Here is a 21,137-nt window from a genome sequence, read left to right on the forward strand (position 1 = left end):
CAGAATTTCACTCCCTTGTATGCAGGCCCTTGTGAGTTGGAACCAACTCCATTGCACCTAACAGCAAACAGTTCTCTAAGCAGTGAGAAAACAGGCCTCAGCGAAATTTGTTTAAGAGCGTAGTCAGCTACGTGATTGAGCCAAGTTTCACAGCCAGACTTGTCTGATACTAGAACTAAAGTCAAGTTGGAACTGACGCAGAGCAGACCCTCCAGCGGGTTTCCAGAGGCAGCGAATCACACAGGAGGGGAATGCCCGTCTTCCTCCTGTGGAGCAGCTGGTGGGCTCGAACCATGTGCGTGCCTTTGGGTAAGCAGCACCTCCCCTGACCACTAAGCCACCAGAGCTCAGGACTAGGCTAGGCAACACTTAGTGCTTCCTGGGTTTTTACACTTTTACATGTATTAATTAAACTTCAGATCATTCCTATGAGAGATGTTTCTATCAATATTTCCATTTTACCGATGATGACATGGAAGTACAGGCGATGAAGATGCTCAATTTCACACAGCCAGTATATGGTAGTGCCGGGTTGTGAACCCAGGCATTCGGACTACAGGGTTCATGTTTCCTACCACTGCTCTGTACCTTTTTTGCCTTGCCCCGGTTGATGTTCTTTTTACTATTTAGGATCAGGAACTTAATTTTCTTAAGCTATTGTTAGATGGATCTTGGCTGAAAGCAAGGAATACCAGAAGAGAATGTCTATCTGTGTTTCATTGATTATGCAAAGGCATTTGACTGTGTGGATCATAACAAACTGTGGCTGACTCTGAGAAGAATGGGAATCCCAGAACATTTAATTGTGCTAATGCGAAACCTATACTTGGACCAAGAGGCAGTAGTCAGAACAGAGCAGGGTAACACTGCATGGTTCAAAATTGGGAAGGGTGTACGCCAGGGATGCATCCTGTCTCCATACCTTTTCAACATGTATGCAGAGCAGATTATCCGAGAGGCTGGGCTCTATGAGGAGAATTGTGGCATCAGGATTGGTGGAAGATCTGTTAGCAATCTGCGTTATGCAGATGACACAACCCTGCTTGCTGAAACTGAGAAGGACCTCATGCACTTGCTGTGGAGGGTCAAGGACTGCAGCCTTCAGTATGGACTGAGGCTTAATGTCAAGAAGACAAAGATTCTCACCGCTGGACCAATTGGCAGCGTCAGGATGGGATGGCGAAGAGATTGAGATTGTTCACAGCTTCAGTTTGCTTGGCTCCACAGTCAACACTCTTGGCACCAGCAGTCAGGAAATCAAAAAGCGTATCGCGATGGGAAAGTCTGCTGTTAGGGACCTCTCTAAAGTACTCAAGAGCAACAGTGTCTCTCTGGAGACTAAGGTGTGCCTGATACAGGCCATGGTCTTTGCAATTGCTTGTTATGCATCAGAGAGTTGGACAATGACTAGGGAGAACAGAAGGAGAGTTGATGCCTTTGAGCTGTGGTGCTGGAGAAGAGTACTGAATGTACCATGGACTGCCAGGAAAACAAACAGATTCATCTTGGAGAGGATTAAACCAAGCTACTCCTTGGAGGCAAGGATTCTGGGGCTTCGTCTGACATACTTTGGACATGTTGCCAGGAGGGACTGGTCCTTGGAGAGGGACATCATGCTTGGGAGGGTGGAGGGACGGTGCAGGAGGGGAAGACTTTCTATGAGATGGATTGATTTGGTGACTGGGGTAATCGGGATGGGTGTGTCAGAGGCAGTGCGGTTGGCGCAGGATAGAGCAGGGTTTAGGGCTGTTGTGCATAGGGTCGATATGAGTCGCAAATGACTCCACGGCACATAACAACAACAACAACGTTATATGCTATTGTTTGACACAGTGGCTGTAACAGTGGTCTCCAATACAGCAGAGACTGAGAAGATGGTGCGGGATGTGGCAATGTTTTATTCTGTTCTATGTAAGACCTTGGGGAGGTGGAAATGATTCAACGGCACCAACAATAACAAATGATTACAAAATTGGGGCATTGCTTCTGGGGAGCTGGAAGTGACTCCGTGTCTTTGACTTCTTTCCCAGTTCCGTTACGCATGCAGGGCAGTACAAGAAGAATGGGTGTCATGACTGATGTCCACCGGCGATTCCTGCAGTTGCTGATGACTCATGGAGTGCTGGAGGAACGGGAGGTCAAGCGCTTGCAGAGGCACTGCTATAGGGTCCATGACCGTAAGTATCGTTCACCTCTTCCCGGCGCTGCGTGGTGCTGTCCTGACCAGGCACTAGCAACCCTTAGATAACGTCTTTTAACCTGTTGATATTCCTAATGTGGATGTTGAGCCTGGAGGCCTGGGGTTTGATTTCACCAGCAGCTCTGCAGGAGAAAGAAGGGCAGTCTCTTCCCGTGTGATTTACTGCCTCTAAAAACCCACAGGAGGGTCAGCTGTGGGTTGGTTCCAATGTTATGGTATATAACAACCTCATCTTCCTCACCATAAAGCCTATCCTTTTAAAAAGTAAACTTTTCATTTATTTATCAGAGTCATTAAGAACCTGGACTCCGGGGCTGTATAGTTGTGGTCATACGAAGGCGTCAGTTCCTGCTCCATCCTGTATCCTCATCTCTAAGATGGGGCTAATGATCATAGAGGACACATGGGTCATTTGGAAGATTAAGAGGTGTAGTTTATACAGGAAGGCTGGCACAGGGACAGTGCTTAGTTGGGCTGTTGAAAGTAAGAGGGTAGGGATACAGCCTTGAACCAGGCAGCTCTTGGCGAGGGTGCCAGCCCTGCTCCATGCCAGCTGTGGGCGTTTGCTGTATCCTGTTGGGAGCAGTAACTTAGATAATATGTGTGCAGCACTAAGAGGCAGGGCTGGGCTGCACTGCAATCCCAGATGTGAGCAGTTCGAATCCACCACGTGCTCTGCTGGAGAAGGAGGGACAGTCTCCTCCTGTACCAGTCAAATCTGATTTGACGGTACAAACACAAAACAAAAATTAAAAAAAAATAAAATAAAGAGGCAGGGCCTGGTGTATACTAATCTGTCAGTTACAAGAGCTGTCAACAGAGCAGTAGCATCAAGGTTGATAGAACAGTACAATCGTTATGGACAGAACTCAGAAGGATAGTGTTGAGAGAAAAGGGAAGTTGCTACGTTCTGTTTATTTTGATGGGATTTTTTTTTTTGGATGGGATTTTGATTGATGTGATTTTGTTAATGTTTTGTGATGTACAAGATGATTTTCATTGCTTATTAATGCATTTGTATGCATGCAGTTGTGTGAAAGTGGACTGAAAGGACACGCAGTGCACTCGGCCGGGTGCATACCTTTGGAATAGGAGTGGGAATGGGGTGTCATAGAAATCAAAGCACTTCATTTCATCCTGCTTTGTCCTTGTATTGAAAATGAGAATGCTTAAAGCAAAATGCTATTGGCTACCACTTCTGATTATTGGGAATACAGGTGCTTGTTTTTTATTCTGTAGTTTAAAATTTTTCTATATATTTCATTGTTCAAAAGGAAAATGGGGAAAAAATAGAAAAAAATTGGGTTAATCCAAGATGGTTAGAGGAAGGCTGTTTAAGGAGAGAAGCCCAGAGTGTACAAGAGAAAGGGCAGACAGCACACCCATGGTTAGAGACCCGCAGAGTCTGCAGCCCGACAGAGGCAGAAACCAGGTGCCCGAGAGCTGAAGGGTAACTGGGCGTAAGAAAGAGGAGTCAATGAGCAATGAGTAAAGACCAAGTTTTTAGGTGTGTCACAGAGTGAAAGAGGGTGAACTGTTGGAGGACACAGTGTGTGAAGTGATAGGACAGTAGTGAGGTGGTCTTTAGACTAATGACCAAGGAGGATAGAAGGAGAATTGATGCCTTTGAGCTGTAGTGCTGGAGAAGAGTATTGAGAGTACCATGGACTGCTAGGAAAACAAGCAGATTCATCCTGGAAAGGGTTAAACCGGGTGGCTCCTTGGAGGCAAGGATTCTGAGGCTCTGTCTAACATACTTTGGACATGTTGGGAAGAGTGACGGTCCTTTGATAGGGACATCATGCTTGAGAGGGTGAAGAGACAGCGCAGGGGGGGAAAACCCTCTATGATGGATTGATAGTCAGTGACTGGGATAATCGGGATGGGAGAGTCAGAGACAGTGCAATTGGCATAGGACAGAGCAGAGTTTAGGGCTGTTGTACATAGGGTCACTATGAGTCACAAGTGACTCAACTGCACACAACAACAACAACAACAACAACAACAACAACAACAACAACATCTTCAGACTCGTTTAAGATGTTTCCATAGGGAATTTTGGGGAGCTTTGTGACCTGGTTTGGCAAATTAAAGAATTGGATTGGTCCTATTGTAAGGACCAATTAACTAGGGTTAATTCTGTAGCCATTGACAAGAATATATGTTCAGTGAACAGAGACTAAATTCTCTTGTTGTGTAGGTTTACAGATCACAAAGAATGTTGTGTACCGTCAAATCTGAACCTTCTCATAGATGACCCTCCAGTGGGTTTTCAAAGGCTATAAATCACATGGGAGGAGGAGATTGCCCATCTCTCTCCCTCAGAGCAGCTGATGGATTCGTACTGCCTGCATTTGTGTTGGCATTGCGATTCCTTACTCACTAGGCCACCAGAGCTCCCTCGTACACCATAGTAACTGTAGTTTTCTTCATCTTGCAGAGAGTGCAGATCTCCTGAGGGATTTAAATTAGAAAAATTACTTAATTAGTGCTATAGTTAAAGCTACCTCTCTGGTGAAAAGAAATCTGCTATAATTGCCTGAACTGTGGTGGATAGGGAGACCTGTGATCCTCTGTGAGGTGCTCCTTTATGGAAATAGAATAGTATGTGTCAAGCTAGTTTCGCTTGTTATTTCAGGCATACAACAGGACTTTGAGTCTGCCTTTTAAATCCTCCAGAGAAGGACATAAGAATGCTTACCTTAATCTTGTAAATACATGACAACTCTGTCTTTCTTCTAGTCCTTCCCTTTTAGCTTCTCATATAACTCCTGAGTATGAATTTTAATGTTATAGGGAAGCTTCACAATTCACAGCAAAGAGCCAGGTGATGCCTGAGACTTGGAATGAAAGTGATTTTTGCCTTTATTTGAAATATATTCTCTTTTATTTAAAATAGTTATGGTCTAATTTAGGAAAGCCCTGTACACTGTGTCTAGGAATTGATCTATTCTTCACACTTTTTATATTGTTTCTGTGCCTCAAAATATGCTTATGGACCGAGAGCTCCTTGGAGGCAAAGATGATAAAGCTTCTTCTCACATACTTTGGGCATATTGCTAGGAGAGGCTATTCTTTGGAGAAGGACATCATACTTGGAAAGGTGGAGAAGAGGGTGAAGGGAGAGGAAGACCTTCACCCAGGTAGATTGACACAGTGACTACAGCAATGGACTTGCGTGTGTCAGAGATTGTGAGGATGGCACAGGACAGGACAGGGTTCAGATCTGCTTGTTCATAGGATTACTCTGAGTCATGCGTGACTTAGTGGTACCTAACAACAATAACAAAGGGCATATGTAGGAACTCTAGTAGTGTGATGATAAAGTGTCTAGCTGCTAACAGAAAGATCGGCAGTTTGAGCTATCTTGAATCCACCAGCTGTTCTCTAGGAGAAAGATGTGAGCTTCTGTTCTGTAAAGATTACAGCCTTGTAAAGTTCTATAGGACAGTTCTCCTCTGTCCTACAGGGTTGCTGTGTTAGAATTGATGTGAGGACAATCAGTTAGATTTTTTTTTAGGGTGTCAAAGAGCACATCGTGGGGTCTGCTTAAGGTAAAAGCAAAAGAGGTTTACTGGAAGATAGAGACAGTCTGGACTGGAAACTGACCATGTTTCCTGCTAGATGATGAAGGATCTGGTTTTATGATAGGAGCAGGAACCAAGTTAAAAATTCATACATGGCCAAAAGCCATTCAGGGTTGTCAAAGGCAGGAGACTAGAATCTGGAACCCAGCAGGGAAAGGTGAAGAACACCTGAGTGGGCTTACCTGACTGGTTAAAGGTATGCGCTGTGCACTTTATTATTGGATGGTTCCGGGACGGTGCAGAATGGTTTTCTGGTAACTTACTAGTGAAATTCAGTTCCCTCCTGGGAAGATTTGCCGTCTTGGGAATCAAATGGAGGGTCATGTGAGTTGGAATGGACACGACAGCAGTGGACTGGGTTTGGGTTTATTGGTAAATTTGTATACCTGTTTCTGGAAGTCTTCTCTAAAGATTGTTGATAATCATGTGCATCAAAATCCTTTGGACAAATAAAATCATAAAGATGACCTGACTTGCTGTTCTGCTAAGGGACTGGTGGAACCCCTGAGACCGTGTCCCTTAGTCACCCTTCAAGCGACTTAGACTTCCCTTCCCACCCTGTGACTTAGCTTTTAGCCAAATGGACGATAGCCCTCTAAGGTGAACAGTAATACCAGGAAGGTGCTCACTCCCTAGACCAAACACACGAGACAGAAAGGACAGCATTTATTCAGGGACAAAGATCAGATGGGAGGAAAAAATAGTATTGAAGGATGAATGAAAATGAGAATCACCGAGTGGGAGAAGGTAGATGCTGTTACAAGCTAGAAAATAAAGTTTGCATGAGTGAGTGAGTGGGAAATAATTTACACCTGTAGCACGATAAAAGGTTGGCTGTTTTTGGGTTTTTTGGTAAAGATCCTTGTGGCACAAGCTGTCACATCTTGCATCTGTTTGACTATAGTGGAAAACTCCTTTGGTATAGTTGGTGATATCCTGCACCTATCAGACCTTTGAGAAAACGAATGTCCTCTTTAGAGTATGTGGTTACATGAGCATCAAGGTTAAAGGAACTGTTAGAAAATTCAGGTTTAAAATTGAGCATGGATTCCAGACTCATGTCAAGACTTTAGACTGAAATTTAGGCTCTGCTCTTAGATTGCCCTCTCACATACACCAAGTGCCTCTGGTTTATACCCTTATATAGGGGTGTATGGTATAACTGCAGCTAGTCTCCTCCTACCCTTCACTAAAGAATAAGAAACAAGAGCCTTGTTCTCAAGCATTATTGTTATTATAAAAGTTGTAAACCAAGGAATGAGGGGCATAGAGAATCTAAGGTCTAAATGGGTAGAAAATCCATGTTCAATGTACATTTTGAAGAGATACCCAGGAAAGTCCCCTTTTACTAACTGGAAAGATATTTAACTTCGAATAGACTTCTGAAACAAGTTATTCAAGTTATTCTAATTGCAGTTTTCCAGGGTGCTTCTCAGGTTAATCCAAATGCTTCTCTTCTGGGCTTTTGTTTGTCATTCAAACCAAAACCAGACCCACTGTCTTTGAGTGCCAATTCCAGCTCGTAGTGACCTGTGGGACAAAGCAGAAGTGCCCCATAGGGTTTCTGTGATCTCTAGGATCAGGCTGCCACATTTTCTCTCTCAGAGCAGCTGCTAGGTTTGAACAGCTGAGCTTTCACCTAAGGCTAATGCTTACCCATTGCACCATTAAGGCTCTTTTTACTGTCATTCAAGAAAGAGTAGAGACTTGGATCTTGCTTTCTGAGGCCCTGGGAGCTTGTGTTCTTAAAGCTCCTCAGATTTTGAGCCAGGGCTTGGGTGTAAACATTTCATTTACTCAACAGACTTTCCTGAGACACTCATGTGGGCCAGGTGTCTGTTCTCATGAGAAGTGGCATAGTCGTTAAAGAATTCAGTAACTAACCATAAGGTCAATGGCTTGAACTCACCAGCTGCTCTGCCAGAGAAAGAGGAAGCAAACTGTCTCTAGAAAGATCTACAGTCTTGGAAACAAGAAACTCTGCTGCAATCCCAAAGGCACTTGGTTTGAATTCACCAGCTGCTATGCAGAAGAAGGATGGACAGTTCTGTTCCCATGCAATTAAACTGCTTCTGAAAGCCCACTGGAGGGTCAGCTCTGGATCCATTCCAACTCAACCGCACACACCAACAAATACTGTTCTGTGGGGTTGCTGTGGGTCAGGGAATCAAAGGCAGTGGATTTGGCTTTTGAATAGCACAGTTACTGTGAGTCAGTGTGAACTTGATGGCCATGGGTTTAGTTCACGGGCCTCATGAGACTTAAAGACAAGGAATCCGATGATGTCAACATAAGAACCCTGGGTGGAAGGAGTAGGATGCTTATAGAAAAAGAGCTGAGTTTGAGGATTTCCACTGAGTACTGAAGGACAGTAACTTCATAGAGAAAACTTTCAGAGTACAGAAAATCCCGAAACTTAAAAGAAAATCTGATTGGTTAGCATTTATAAATCATAGTTTATTGTCACCAGGTAATACCAAGTTCCCATAAGTGTTGTTTTCTTATTAACCTGAAGTTGGAGTTAGTGAAAATCAATGCATATTTCTGGGCCACGCTGAGTGAATATCTTTCCTGGGAACACGCTGATGACTGGGGATGTGGGTTGGGAGGGGAGCCCACAGGCTTCCTGAGGTATGCTCTCTAGCTGCCTTTTGAAAGTCAGTTTATAATATACAGTGAACAGCAAAAGTAGGAAGTAGCCTGTATCTCTGATAAACGTCTTTTTATACCAAGCACCTGGTTCTTTTGAGCTCCTTCACAAATCCTACAGTTAATGTACTAAATGAGAGCTCTGGTGGTTTAGTGGTAAGAAGTTGTACTCCCAGCCCATAGGCACTCAGTTTGAATCCACCAACTACTCCTCAGGAGAAAGGTGGGCATTCTCCTCCCCTCCGATTTATTGTTTCTGAAAACCTGCTTCAGAGTCAGCTGTGAGTGTGTTCTGAATCAAGAACACATAACAACAAAACCAATATGCTAAATGATGAAGGATTGTTCTCCTCTGAAGTTGGTGCCAAAAGTGAAGAAGGAAGCCCCTGTCCCTCCCAAAACTGAAGCCAAAGCAAAGGCGAAAGGCTAAGAAGGCCTTCCTGAAGGGCATCCACAAAGAAGATCCACGCATCACCCAATTTCTGGTGGTCTATGACACTGAGGCTCTGAAGGCAGCCCAAATACCCCTGGAAGATCACCCCCAGGAGAAACAAGCTTGGCCACTATGCCATCATCAGGTTTCCCCTGACCACTGATTTCACCCATGAAGAAGACATGAAGAAGATAACAACACACTTGTGTCCATTGTGGATATCAAGGCCAACAAGCACCAAATCAACCAAGCAGTAAAGAGGCTCTTTGCCATTGATGTGGCTAAGGTCAGTGCCTTGATTAGGCCTGAAGGAGAAAAAAAGGCCTATGTTTGACTTACTCCTAACTATGATGATGCTTTGGATATTTCCAACAAAATTTGGATCATCTAAATTAGTCCAGCTGGCTAATTCTAAATACAGATATTTCTTACCATAAAAAAAAAAAAAGCACAAGGGAGCTCTGGTGGCCTAGTGGCAAGAAGCTGCACTGCAATCCCAGAAGTACATGGTTTGAATCCACCAGATGCTCTGCTGGAGAAAGGAGGAGCAATCTCCTCCTGTACCAGTCAGATCTGGTTTGACAGTACACAAACACAAAATAATAATAAAATAAAAGAAAAAAAAGGACAAAATTAGAATATGCCTTCTCACCACTTCAGTTTAACATTGGAGTAGCTGTTCTAACCAGTGCAATCAGGCGAAAGAGAAGCAAAGATGGAGAGGGAAAAGAGGCATGGGTATCTGGAAAGGAAGAAGTAAAACTACCTGTTTACAAATAATATGATCACCTGTGCAGAAAAATCTGGTGGACTCTACAAAAGGGTTATTAGAACTAATAAATGAATTTAGCAAGGTCACAAGATAAACATCAACTCCAAACAGCAATTGTATTTCTCATTGTTGTTTGCTTTCACGGAATCAGTTCTGTGAGCACCCCCGTGTACAGCAGAACAAAACACTGCCTGGTCCTGTGCCAGCATTGCCATGTTTGAGCCAATTGTTGCCAACCATTGTCAGTCCATCTCATGGAGGGTCTTCAGCTTTATCACCAAACCTCTGCTTTACCAAGAACTATTTACCTAGAGTACTTGTACTCCATTCTACCACTCTTTCTCTCTTAACAGGTACATCTCATTCATTTACATTCAGTAAATAGATTCAGATTCATTATCAACTGACATTCAATCACTCTCTCAGCTGACCCTCTGGCAGGGGAGGCTATAAATGGTGTGGGGTGAGTTTGCTCATCCTTCCCCCTTGAGCTGCTGGTGGATTTGCCCCACCACAGAGGTGCCAGGGGTTAGCAGGACAACATCCCCAGACTAGGCCCCCAAAGCTCCCTGACTTTCCACAGATATGGTTTTACTGCTGTCAGTTTCCTGCACTCTTTTTGTAGTGTTGCTGATTACTTAGCCCTGTCTCCTTTTCCATGCTATGTTCATTTTCTTGATGGTTTTTCTTAACATTTTCTTCATTTTAAACTATGAGGAAAACACTTTGAAGAAAACGAAAGTTTTCCTCTTGTTTTGATGAGGTATATTCCTTTTTCTTGGAGGTTGCATTTTAAGTTACTGTTTCATTTCCAAGTCTGAAACATTTCTTGACATTATCTGGACACACTTCCTCTTCATTTAGAAGTTCTGTTGAGTACAGTTCTTATAACTTCTTTTTGCACTGTAGTCATTCTCATGGAATGATAACTATGATTCCCTTTTTTATTGTTGTATGTTTATTAAACCCTATATGTTTCTGTGTCAGTTTCTGAATGGCATCATCATGTCTATTAATCCTGATTTGTTGCCTGCCATTGTCAGCTCTTGGTCTAAAGAACTCCCTTTAGAATTGGTTGTAATATTGGTCTAGATTTCTTAGTGGTCTAGTGTTGGTCTAGGTTTCACACATTCCCTTAATTTCCATTTATCTGCAGATGTCCTAATTTCACCATCATAGTTAAAGGACAGTTTTACTGGGTATAGAATTCTTGGTTGTCAGTGTTTTTTCTTTCAGAGTGTTTTATGTATGTCCTGCCATTGTCTTTTTACCTGCATGGTTTCTGGTGAAAAATCAGAGTTTAGTCTTACTGGTTCTGCTTTGTAGGTAATACTTCGTTTTTCTGGAGCTGCTTTCAGTCTGTCTTTGTCTTTAATTTTGGAAAATTTTATTATGTTTCTGTGTTTTTCTTTTGGGATCTATCTAGTTTGAGGTTTCCTCAGCTTCTTGAATGAATGCATCTTGTCTCATTTTTCATGTTTTTGAAGACTTTTCTCCCAGAAAATCTTCAACAACTTCCTCTGTGGTTTTATTTTGTTTTGTTTGTTTTTATCTTCCTGTTCTGGAATGCCAATGATATTTAAGTTATTCATCTTGATGTTGCCCTACATAATTTCTATATTTTCTTAATTTTCTTTCCTCTTTTAAATTTCTTTAATTCTTTTGTCTTTCCCATGTTTGTTTATATAATTTTGGTCTTAATGTTCTGAATTTCACTTTGTTTTGTAATTGCTTCTGATTTTCTATTTACCTTACCTGTTTGGTCTTGCATATTTGTTTGAATTATTATTTGTTTTTTTGTGGGTTGTACAGATTACTTAATTATTATTATGATGTTGTTGTCTTTCTCCTATATTCCTTATCAGGAGGTCCCAATAACATTTCTTCCTCAGAGATTTTCTGGATCTGTATTTTGGTCATTTCTTTGTTCCATCTTCTTGTCCGTTGTTTGTTTAACTTGTTTAATGTTATCTGATTCCTCTGAGACCTTGTGGAAGTATTGTCTTTGTATAATTTTGTTTTGGTAAATTACATCAAACGTGTTGTGTCTGTTGCATTGTTTTTAAGCTTGGTGATTCTTAGTGTTTAACTTTCTGTCTTCTGGTGTGTATGAAAGAGAAAGGTGGTGTGTTGTAATTCACTGTTAGCTGTTTGTGTAGAGCAGTTGAGGGCAGCCTGGGCTGGGGTTGGCTGTGGCCTTGCCGTCAGGTGAAGCCCGAGCTCCTCTTTACTCTGTCTCAGTGGCTGAAGCCGGAAGTGTATGTGTGGCTGGATATGGTTGCTTTCTGTTGTCACATGGGACGGAGAAAAAGGGGAACAAAAGGCCAAAACAACAGAAAATGTCCCAGAACAAAACTAAGATTGTTCACAAAAAAAAGGAAATAGAAAAACCCAAACTGAGAGGATTATAAAGTAAAGAGATTGAGAATTAGAAAGACAAAAAAGATAAAAAAGAGAAATAAGAGAAAATGAAAGAGGGGGAGAAAAGACCAGCAAGGGAAAGAAAGAAATCTGGAGAGAGTGGGAGATAGGAAGAAAAGAAGAAAAAAGACCACCAGAGCAAATACAAAACACAAGCAAAGAAAAATCCAGCAATAAGGGAAATTAAAAACACAAGAGAGAGAAAAGGGATGGTGGAAGGGGATAGATTGACCACCTCTTATCACTGTTATGGTGGATGGCCCTTGGACAAGGTATCTGTCAGTTGGGCAGAATTAGAGAGTTCTTCAGTCAGGTCAGAGTTTCTGTTCATCTGTGGCATGACTGAAGTTCTAAGATGTGAGATGGGCCACGGATAGCACCTCTGGTGTAGGGTGTGTCAAGGGGTAGGGCATCTAGACTGAGGCAGAGTTTCTGTTGGCCTCAGAGGAACCTAGGTGAGTCAACCTGGCTGGGAATGACGTGTTTGCCAATCTAGGGGATGGGTGCAAACAGGATACCCAGTCACAGATGGCTAGCGTGAATAAATAGTCACTGCTGATGTGAAATCTCCAAGGATGTCACACTGCTCCTACTCTGACCTTGGCATATGCCAGGCAGGGGTACGTGGGGAAGGGCGAAGACCCCTGTCAGGTAGTGCCCTCACTGATCCAGGTGCTGACTGCAGGCCAAGCATGACGCAGTGCGACAGCTCCCAGAGGGAGACTCTTTTTTTTTTTTTTTACTTTTTAAAATTTTATTATTATTAATTTTAATGAAAATTTACAGAGATTTTGGATTTCCATTCATTCATTGTTGCACTTTTCTCCCTGCCCACCCCTTTTCTCAGTTCCTTCTTCTCTTTGAAAAATAAAAGAAAAATTCTTTCATTGTTACACAGTCCCTCCCCCCAAGTCCACTCCCTGATGGAACCTCCGTTCTGGACTCCTGTCATGACGATAACACCTAATCATATATCCCTGTTAAACAGTTCTCTCCCTCATCTGTTTCAATGCATAATTTTTTTTTTCAATTATTCATACACATTTTATTTTGGGACATTAATTACATTGGCTACTGTAATCAACCAATTAATTACAATGTGTGATCAACCTCTAATTTTATATTGCTTTTGTCTTCACCAGAGGGAGACTCTTGAGTGTAGAGCTGTGCATGCTCCTGGTTCGAGATGCACAATGGCACTGGCCTGGCTCTGGCAGAGCTGGGAGGGGGCCAGGTGACTCCTGCCAGCTGCCTTGTGGGTGATGGTGGGGGGTTGGGCACTGGAAGTCACTCCCCTATCTCTAGGAGGACAGTGGGGGACAAAGAGGCAGCTGCACCTTTCCCGCTGCCAGCTACCCACTCTGGATATTGCTGTAGCCTCGAGTTCCCACGTGGAACAGACAGCAGTTCAAAAAGACGGCACTATACTGCCTGTGGTTCTTTGTTCCACTCTGTTTTCTTTTTCTTTCTTTTTTAGCAAAAGATTGATTCGATCTGAAGAGAAACAAGAGTATATCCACTGTGTTTTCTTATTCATTGTTTTCATCCTATTTCTTCCTTTATTTGATATTTGAAGTACTTTTTTGTCTTTTTCTCTAAAACTCAGAATTCCAGAATTATTGTTTACTTTCTGGTGTCTCCTGCGGAAGGTCTGGGTGGCAGTCAGTCTAGTCCACCCATTCTGGCTATACTTCTACCAAGACAGATATTGGTAACAAATAATCAGAAGTTGATACGAAGAAAGAGCATTATTTACCTTGTTGTTGTTGTTGTTAAGTGCCGTCGAATTGTAGATTACTCATAGCCACCCTACGAACGAAAGACCTGAACACTTGTATAACTTTCATCGTTTCTCCAAGTTCATAGAGTTTCTGGAAGTAAGCTGTTTCGGAAGTGGATGCCACTCCTGCTTCCAAGCTTGTTTTGATCGGGCAGCATTTACCATAACATCTAAAATAAGAAATGCTGTTAATGTGTCATCGAGTCTCTTCCAACTCATAGCGACCCTGTGTACAATAGCTCTGAACCCTGCCCTATGTTGAGCCAGTCCATTGTCTCCAACACACCTACCCTCATTACCCCAGTTACTGTGTCAATCCACCTCATCCATAGTAAAATAAGAACTACTTAAGAGAAAATCTGACAAAAGATACGTAAGGCGTGTATTTTGAAAAGTCTGACACACAGCTGAGAGAAGTCAAAGATATAAATAAACTGAGAGATATACTATGTACATAGGTCAGAGAGATCAATGTTAAGATGTCAGTTTTCTTCTAATCGAACCATAGATTCAGCTCAGTCTCAGAGTCCCGGCAGGCCTTTCCCCTCCAACCCATGCTGGAGAAAATGACAAGCTGATTTTAGAGGTTCAGAGAACCTAAAAAACTAAAATGTCTTTGAATATGGTGATCAATCTTGGAAGACTAATGGTTTCATGACACATAGCTACAGTAATCAGGACCGTGTGGCATGGGAATAAGGATCGGTGTGTAGCTAGAAGAGTTCAGAAAATAGACCTGCAGAAAGAGATTCTTGACAGAAATGTGAAGATAGTTCAGTAGAGGAAGTCTTTTCAAATAATGGTACAGGAATATCTAGGTATCTTACAAGGCAAACAGGAATCCTGGTCCTTAGTTTATTCCAGATACAAAAATTAACTCAAAATGGATCATAGACCTAGCTGTAACACCTGAAATTACTGAGCTTACAGGAGAAAACTTTTGTGACCGTGGGTTAAGCAAAGATTTCTTGAGAACAATACCAAAAGTATGATTCAGAATAAGAAAATTAGTGAATTAAACTTTAAAAATGTTTTGCTCTTGAAAATATATAATTTATAATATGATTATATGGTATAAATCCATATAAATGAGAATAAAAAGGCAGGTCAAAGAGAGGAAAATATTTGCCAGTCGTATTTGATGAGAAAATAGAGAACTAGTTAAGAAATGGACAGAAAGTTTTAACAGTCACTTTATGAAAATGATATGAGTGGCAAACAAGCATAAAACAAACAAGTAATAAATATGCTTTAAGTGCCTTCCTTGAAGTTTGACTCAGAAGAAATTTGGTAACTCTTGGTCTCTTCCTATCAGGAACAGGGAAGAATGAAGAAAGTCAGAGACTCAGGGAAACAGTACAAAGGATTAATGGACCTCTCGAATCATGCCCTCAACTAGCCTGAGATCAAGGACCAGATAAAAAAAAATTTAGGTTGAAAAATTAAGATCTGACTTATTAAGTGGCATAAGTATTGTGATGTTCAGGCAAGAAATCAGTTGGCTGAAGTGTTGGTGTCGGAACCAGATTAGTGAACTTGATGCAGAACAGAGTTAGAGTTTGATGAATATTTTCAGGTTTTGGCAAACCGTTTTATCTCCCTTCACACTGTTTCCCTCGTGCTGGCTTGCATGCCTCTGTCTGCTCTGTGCATTTTGGCATTGCACCGCCTTGTCAGAGCCGTAAAAACACCTGCTTCTCTCTCACAGGGAGACTTGAACCTGCCCTTCCATCACTGCCTCGTAAGTGAGCCGTTAGTGAAACTCCTCCATCATCCTCCTGGAGCTGCCAGCTTCCTTCCTCAGTCCCTGGGCCCATCTCCATATTGGGAGGCAAAGGTAGAGTTACTGGGGGGTGTGTGTCTAGACAGTGTAATAGTGTGCTGTGAATCATTATGTAGACCTGGGGCTCTGTTGCTGATATGTTGGGATTTTCCCAGAAAATCCAGGCTGTGTGACCATCACTGGTATAGCTCATTTCTCTTGGTCATCAGTGAATATATATGTTTGGTCTGCTGGGTGCTCCACAGAGGGTTGTTTAGTTTTTTGGTGTTTTTTTTATTTATTTTTTTTAACATATTTTTTTTCTCCTTTTTTTAATTTATTGTTTTTTCTTGTTGTGGTACCATTGAATTGGATCTGATTGATACAGGAGGAGATTGCCCCTCCATCTCCAGTGGAGCACCTGGTGGATTTGAACTGCGTGCCTCAGGATTGCAGCGCTGCCTCTTGCCACTAAGCCACCATAGCTCCCTTCCACAGTGTTCTTGATATGATCATAGCCCTCAGGGAGCTTGCAAGTTAGTAAGGATAGGAAGGAATTGTGAAAGACAAGGACTGGGAAACAGATAAATGTAGTTTTAGGTGTTAAGTGCTGAGCCTTGGAAAGCTCTAGGGGAGAAGCCTTTCTGCGTTGAAGGAATAGTGAACTGGGGAGGAGCTTTGCACATGTGAGTGACAGAAGGAAGGCTGAGACTGGCTCACCACCGATCTGGTCATGCAGGCCTGTGGAGAGGTTGGCAGGAGGTCACTGGCAGCTCCTGGGTGGGGTGTCACCATCTGAGGAACAGTGCACCACAGAAACAGTGTCAAAATTACTCATCCCAGTGACAGCTGGACCATCTCTTTTCACAGTCTGAGATGAAAATGAAATGTATTAATACTGTTAGCAGTGAAACTCTGCTGAAAGTGGTTTACCTTTTCTGCAGTGATTCACCTTGTAATTCAGGACTTTCTCTGCCTCCCCGTTAGTGTCGTTTAATAGATGTGGGCCAGGGGGCCGCCCAGTATGTGGCTTTAACGCCTCTAGAACTCATTGCTGTTGAGCCAGCACTGACCCTCCATTGGGCTTTCCTGGCTGTAAATGGCACGAGAGGAGGCAGGTTCAAACTTCCAGAGACTGGCAGCCTTCGGGTTATCAGTGTGTTCTCAACAGTCTAGGCCACCAGAGTTCCCTACAATTGATCTGCAGGGGCAGCAGATGTGTCCCTGTCATCACTGTAGCAGTGTCACTGTGGGTTTTAACCACTTCATGCTGCCAGAATGTGGGAACTGTGCCAAGTACTGAAAACCAAAGGCTTATGCACTGTTACTTGAAATCACATCAAAGGAGAAAACTTCCTGAGATAATATCTTAATTTTGTAAAAAAAAATGACGCCCATTTGCTCTGCAAGAGATCTTTGAACATAGTTTAAAAGCTGTGAGAGCCTGTTCCACTGGGAGGGACAAATGATTAACACACTCAGCTCTTAACAGAAAAAGTTAGGGGTTTGAATCCCCTCAGCCAGTGCTTCTGCATCTGAAAAGTCGGCCATTGAAGAACGTGTGGTCAGTTTTACTCTGACACCCACAGGGTTGTTGTGAGTTGGACGCACTTGGTAACTGGCAAATTCCTCACGTGTCAGAGGCGCTGAGCTGAGCTGCCGGGACACAGCACTACCATTTCTCCCTTTTTTTAAATTCTGGCTCCTGAGAATTAAGGGGTGAAGTTAAGTGATGTTGAACTCTGAAATAGCTGTATCTGTATATTTGACTTTTCATGCTAAATGACAAAAAAAGAGAAAAGGAGCTTCTGAGTCTGTACCCACAACTCGGCCAAAATGATGGTCAGCGCCGGCCTGGTCCGGTATGATCTGTATCACCGATAGCCTCTGTGTCATGTTGAAGGAAAGGTCAGAAATATAGCCTTTCACTTCTGTGTAAGTTTTTAAAAAGTTACTACTATTTAATGAATCCTCAAGATGTTTTGTTTCTTGCACTAAACTATAGGCCAAACTCGAGTTTCTCGTCTGGACTTTGTCACCGGCCACATGATCCTGGTTGTCTTCAGCTTGCCTCACCACTGATCTCTTCCTGTGAAGCAGCCAGTGATCTGCCTCCGTCACTGAGGTTGTTGGTGAGGGTCCGTCACTCACACATCAAGAGCTCTTCCATGTCTCAGGGCCTTCAACAAATACAACTGTTCCTTCAACTTGGAAAATTTCCCACAAATTGTTTTCATGGCTGCCTCCTCATTCCTCAGTCATCAGCAGAAATGTCACCTTAGCAGAAAGACTCACCAGGGACACCCTCCTGGTCCCCGCCAGGAATGCGCTACCACACAATTTACTGGATCTTCTAAAAACACCTAAAACTACATGCCTTTGTGTCCGGGTCATTGTCTTTGACCTTTCTCTGTTCTCACTAGGACGTAGGCTTCCTTGAGGACCAGTCCTCTGGTGCATGGTGGGTGGATGTAGTGAAGTATTTGTCTAATGGTTAGTGTTTATCTCATAAAAGGCATGTTAGCAGCTGTCCTCACCCATTCAGCACTATTTTAGCTATACTTAGGAAGTGCTGCTGTTGCATAGCTGTAAAATAGAAAGCTGCAGCAGAAGGGAAGTTCTGTGCCTCCTTGCACACCCCTCGGTCCCAGTGCCCTGGCTGCCAGCCTTTCCTTCACACAGTTTGAGAGTCTGTGCTCTCAGACCCTAGAGCTTGTTGTCAGTCCGGCTCCTGAGTTGTCCCATTCTAGCTCAGATGAGGGAGCCGCCAGAGAGGGCAAGTTGATCTACACATGGTGTGTGGTCCCCTGGGCCTTAAACTTTGTGTTATTTCCTCTGTTTAAAAATAGTATTTCCTGTTGGTGCTGCCTAATTTGGAACAAAACTACTTGTTGGTGAGATGTTAGGGCCACCAGCTTCCAGATTGCTTGCTGTCCAGATGCATAGGGATCCGTCTGTTCTAGCCTGTGGGGAAGCTGGACACTGAGGAGCTGCGAGTGTTCACTGATAAATGTAAAATTTTAATTCCAAGCAAAAAGGGAAAAACATACACTGAAATATCCAGGAAAAAACCAAAGCAAAGGAACCCTCTCAAAATGAACTTAGCCAACCCCTCCTCCTTACAGGAGGCATGAACTCTGCTTTGTTCGGGCCACCGGCCTGTCAACTGTCTCAAGTCTCAGTTCTCACCCACAGAAGACCTTTTCTGCTCAGTTGTTATGTGTCGGTGAGTCACTGGAGACTCATAGCCACCCAACACACAATAGCTCTGAACCCTGCTCTCTCCTGAGCCAGTCTCACTGCCTTTGACACACTGAACTCCTTTGTCCCAGACACTGAGTCCATCCATCCGTCTCATCCAGGGTCTTCCCCTCTTGCACGGTCTCTCCACTCTTCCAAGCATGATGTCCTTCTCCAAGAACTGGCCCCTCCTGGCCACGTGCCCAAAGTATGTGAGACAGAGCCTCAACAATCTCGCCTCTAAGGAGCAACTTGGTTTCACCCTCTCCAGGACAAACACATTTGTTCTTTTGGTGGTTCATGGTGTGTGTGTTCAGCCCTCTTCTCCAGCACCACACCTCAAAGACATCGAACCTTCTTAGTCAACATCCTTCGTAGTTAACATCCTTAACTTATTCCTGGCTGACCTAGGATCTAGCCGCCTCACCTTGCTTTCTGGTTGTCTGGATATGGCTACCTGGAATTATTCTCCCACCAAATCCGCACATAGTAGAGGCATTTTTAAAAAAATAGTAAGGAGAGAAACGGAGGCTGGGCAAACGTTTCCAGATAACTCCTGTAGAGGACCAGGCAGACCACTCAGTCCCTAGAACATGGTGTGATGGGACTGGACGTGCGTAGGAGGACAGTGGATGGGAACTAGCCTCACGTGTGGACACAGAGGGCCTTTTCTCAAGTACAGGAGCCACGCACAGGAGACCAGGACACCAGAGGATCAGTGAGCTGGGTGATTGGAGCCAGGGCTGGTGCGATGACGGAGGAGAGAGGGTTCTAAGCATGAGCGAGGTTGGCGGTAAGAGAGTTGTGGGCTTCACAGCTGCAAGAAAGGAGAGATTTGCTCAGGGTCTCATGGAGCAGTGAGGCTGGGGCTGGCTGGAGCCCATCTCTCCCTTAGGCCCCAGGCTGGGCTGGCTCCGGGCTGCTTCTGTTGATGTAAAAACGACTCATGGGTTTTTGTCTAAATGTGAAGGGGGAGGTGGTGGTGGGGGATAGCAAGTAGATGGTTTCTGAATCTAAGAGAAGTTTACTTTCAGGTAATGATAGTGGAGGGCACCGGGAGGTCTGTGAGAAGCATTTTGAGCATCAACATATTGAGAACATGGGGTGCGCAGACACGGGAAGCAGGTGCAGTAGATGGGAAAGAGTCAAGAGAACGTGAACCCCACTTCGGATGGTTGGTTTCTGCAGTTAGAAAGTACAGCAGGAGGAAGTGTTTTGGTTTGGCTTTTTTTTTTGGTTTTTGTTTCAGTGAAAGTACAGTGAAAACATGTTTCTGAAAAATGAACTTGGACACCAAATGAGATGTGGTTGGAGAGAGTCAAAAAAGGACAGAGTAGCTACTGGTGTGTCGCTGTGCGCACAAGGTAGTTGGAAAGTCCATTATGGTAGAATGCTTTTGATCTGCCCACAAAATACATTATAACGATGGGTACCCAGGATGGGCTTTTTCAGGGGAAAATGAGAAGTGTCACTTTCAGAAGGTGGGTGGGACTTACCACTGTGTCATACGTGGTGGACTGGGGTGGCTCCTGCCCACAAAGAATGCTGTTACTCAGAGAGGGGTGGCTCCTGAGTGCGAGATTCCATGCACCCCCGTGTCAGAGCTGCAGGCTTGGAGGTAGAGAGGACTTCTCACGCGTCTCTGTCGAGTTTTTGGGGCGTGGTGGTGCCGGTGACAGGAGAGGTTTCATGGGAAAAGTGCCCTGGGAATCAGCGTTAGTGCTTTATAGGCAGAAATGGAAGAGCGAAGGAGGTGAGGGCATTTTAGACAGAAAAGACACATGGGCAGGGCCGGGGAGACCGGGAATGTGATCAGGCCTCACCCCCTCTTCAGCTTGTCCGTGGTCATTGCCACATTTCATTGAGTACCACATCCTGATAGTTTTCCATGTCCATAATATATACCTGTTTATTATGACTAATACTTGTATTCAGGTTATTTTCTTTTTAACAGACACAGTTTGACTTAGTTTCCATCCCTGCCATCAAGTAGTGTCATTGGTGGGTTCTTTGTCCTCAGCGGCTCTGGGTCCCCACAGTGGGCCCCTTGGAATGCAGTTGATGTACCTGTGCTGTCATGTGTCCTTTCCATGACCGTGCTCTCCACTCCAAAAAACGATCAGATGCTTCTAAATTTTAATAATACACAGATAGATTAGAAATCCAGCAGGACCGGTCAAGTTCCAGTGCCGTGCTGTGGTCCTCCGCTTGGTCCCTTCCTGGTGATGACAGGGCCCCCTGCTCAGTGGCCTTCCAGGCCTTTTCTTTACATACATACATATGTGCTTAGTGT

The 21,137-nt window shown here is 43.7% G+C and overlaps 1 protein-coding gene across 1 annotated transcript in view; it reads left to right on the forward strand.

Annotated features, from left to right (window-relative positions):
• The first annotated feature begins 2,041 nt into the window (after window positions 1-2,041).
• Window positions 2,042-21,137, forward strand: part of NSMCE1 (non-SMC element 1 homolog (S. cerevisiae)) — a 30,685-nt gene continuing 11,589 nt past the window's right edge. Inside the window, exon 1 of the mRNA XM_006896575.1 lies at window positions 2,042-2,177. Within this exon, the coding sequence (XP_006896637.1) occupies window positions 2,042-2,177 (136 nt within the window). The remainder of the gene's footprint in view (window positions 2,178-21,137) is intronic.

This window comes from Elephantulus edwardii, unplaced genomic scaffold (assembly GCF_000299155.1).
Source record: "Elephantulus edwardii isolate Elephantulus edwardi_28Jun2011 unplaced genomic scaffold, EleEdw1.0 scaffold00186, whole genome shotgun sequence".
NCBI lineage: Eukaryota > Metazoa > Chordata > Mammalia > Macroscelidea > Macroscelididae > Elephantulus > Elephantulus edwardii.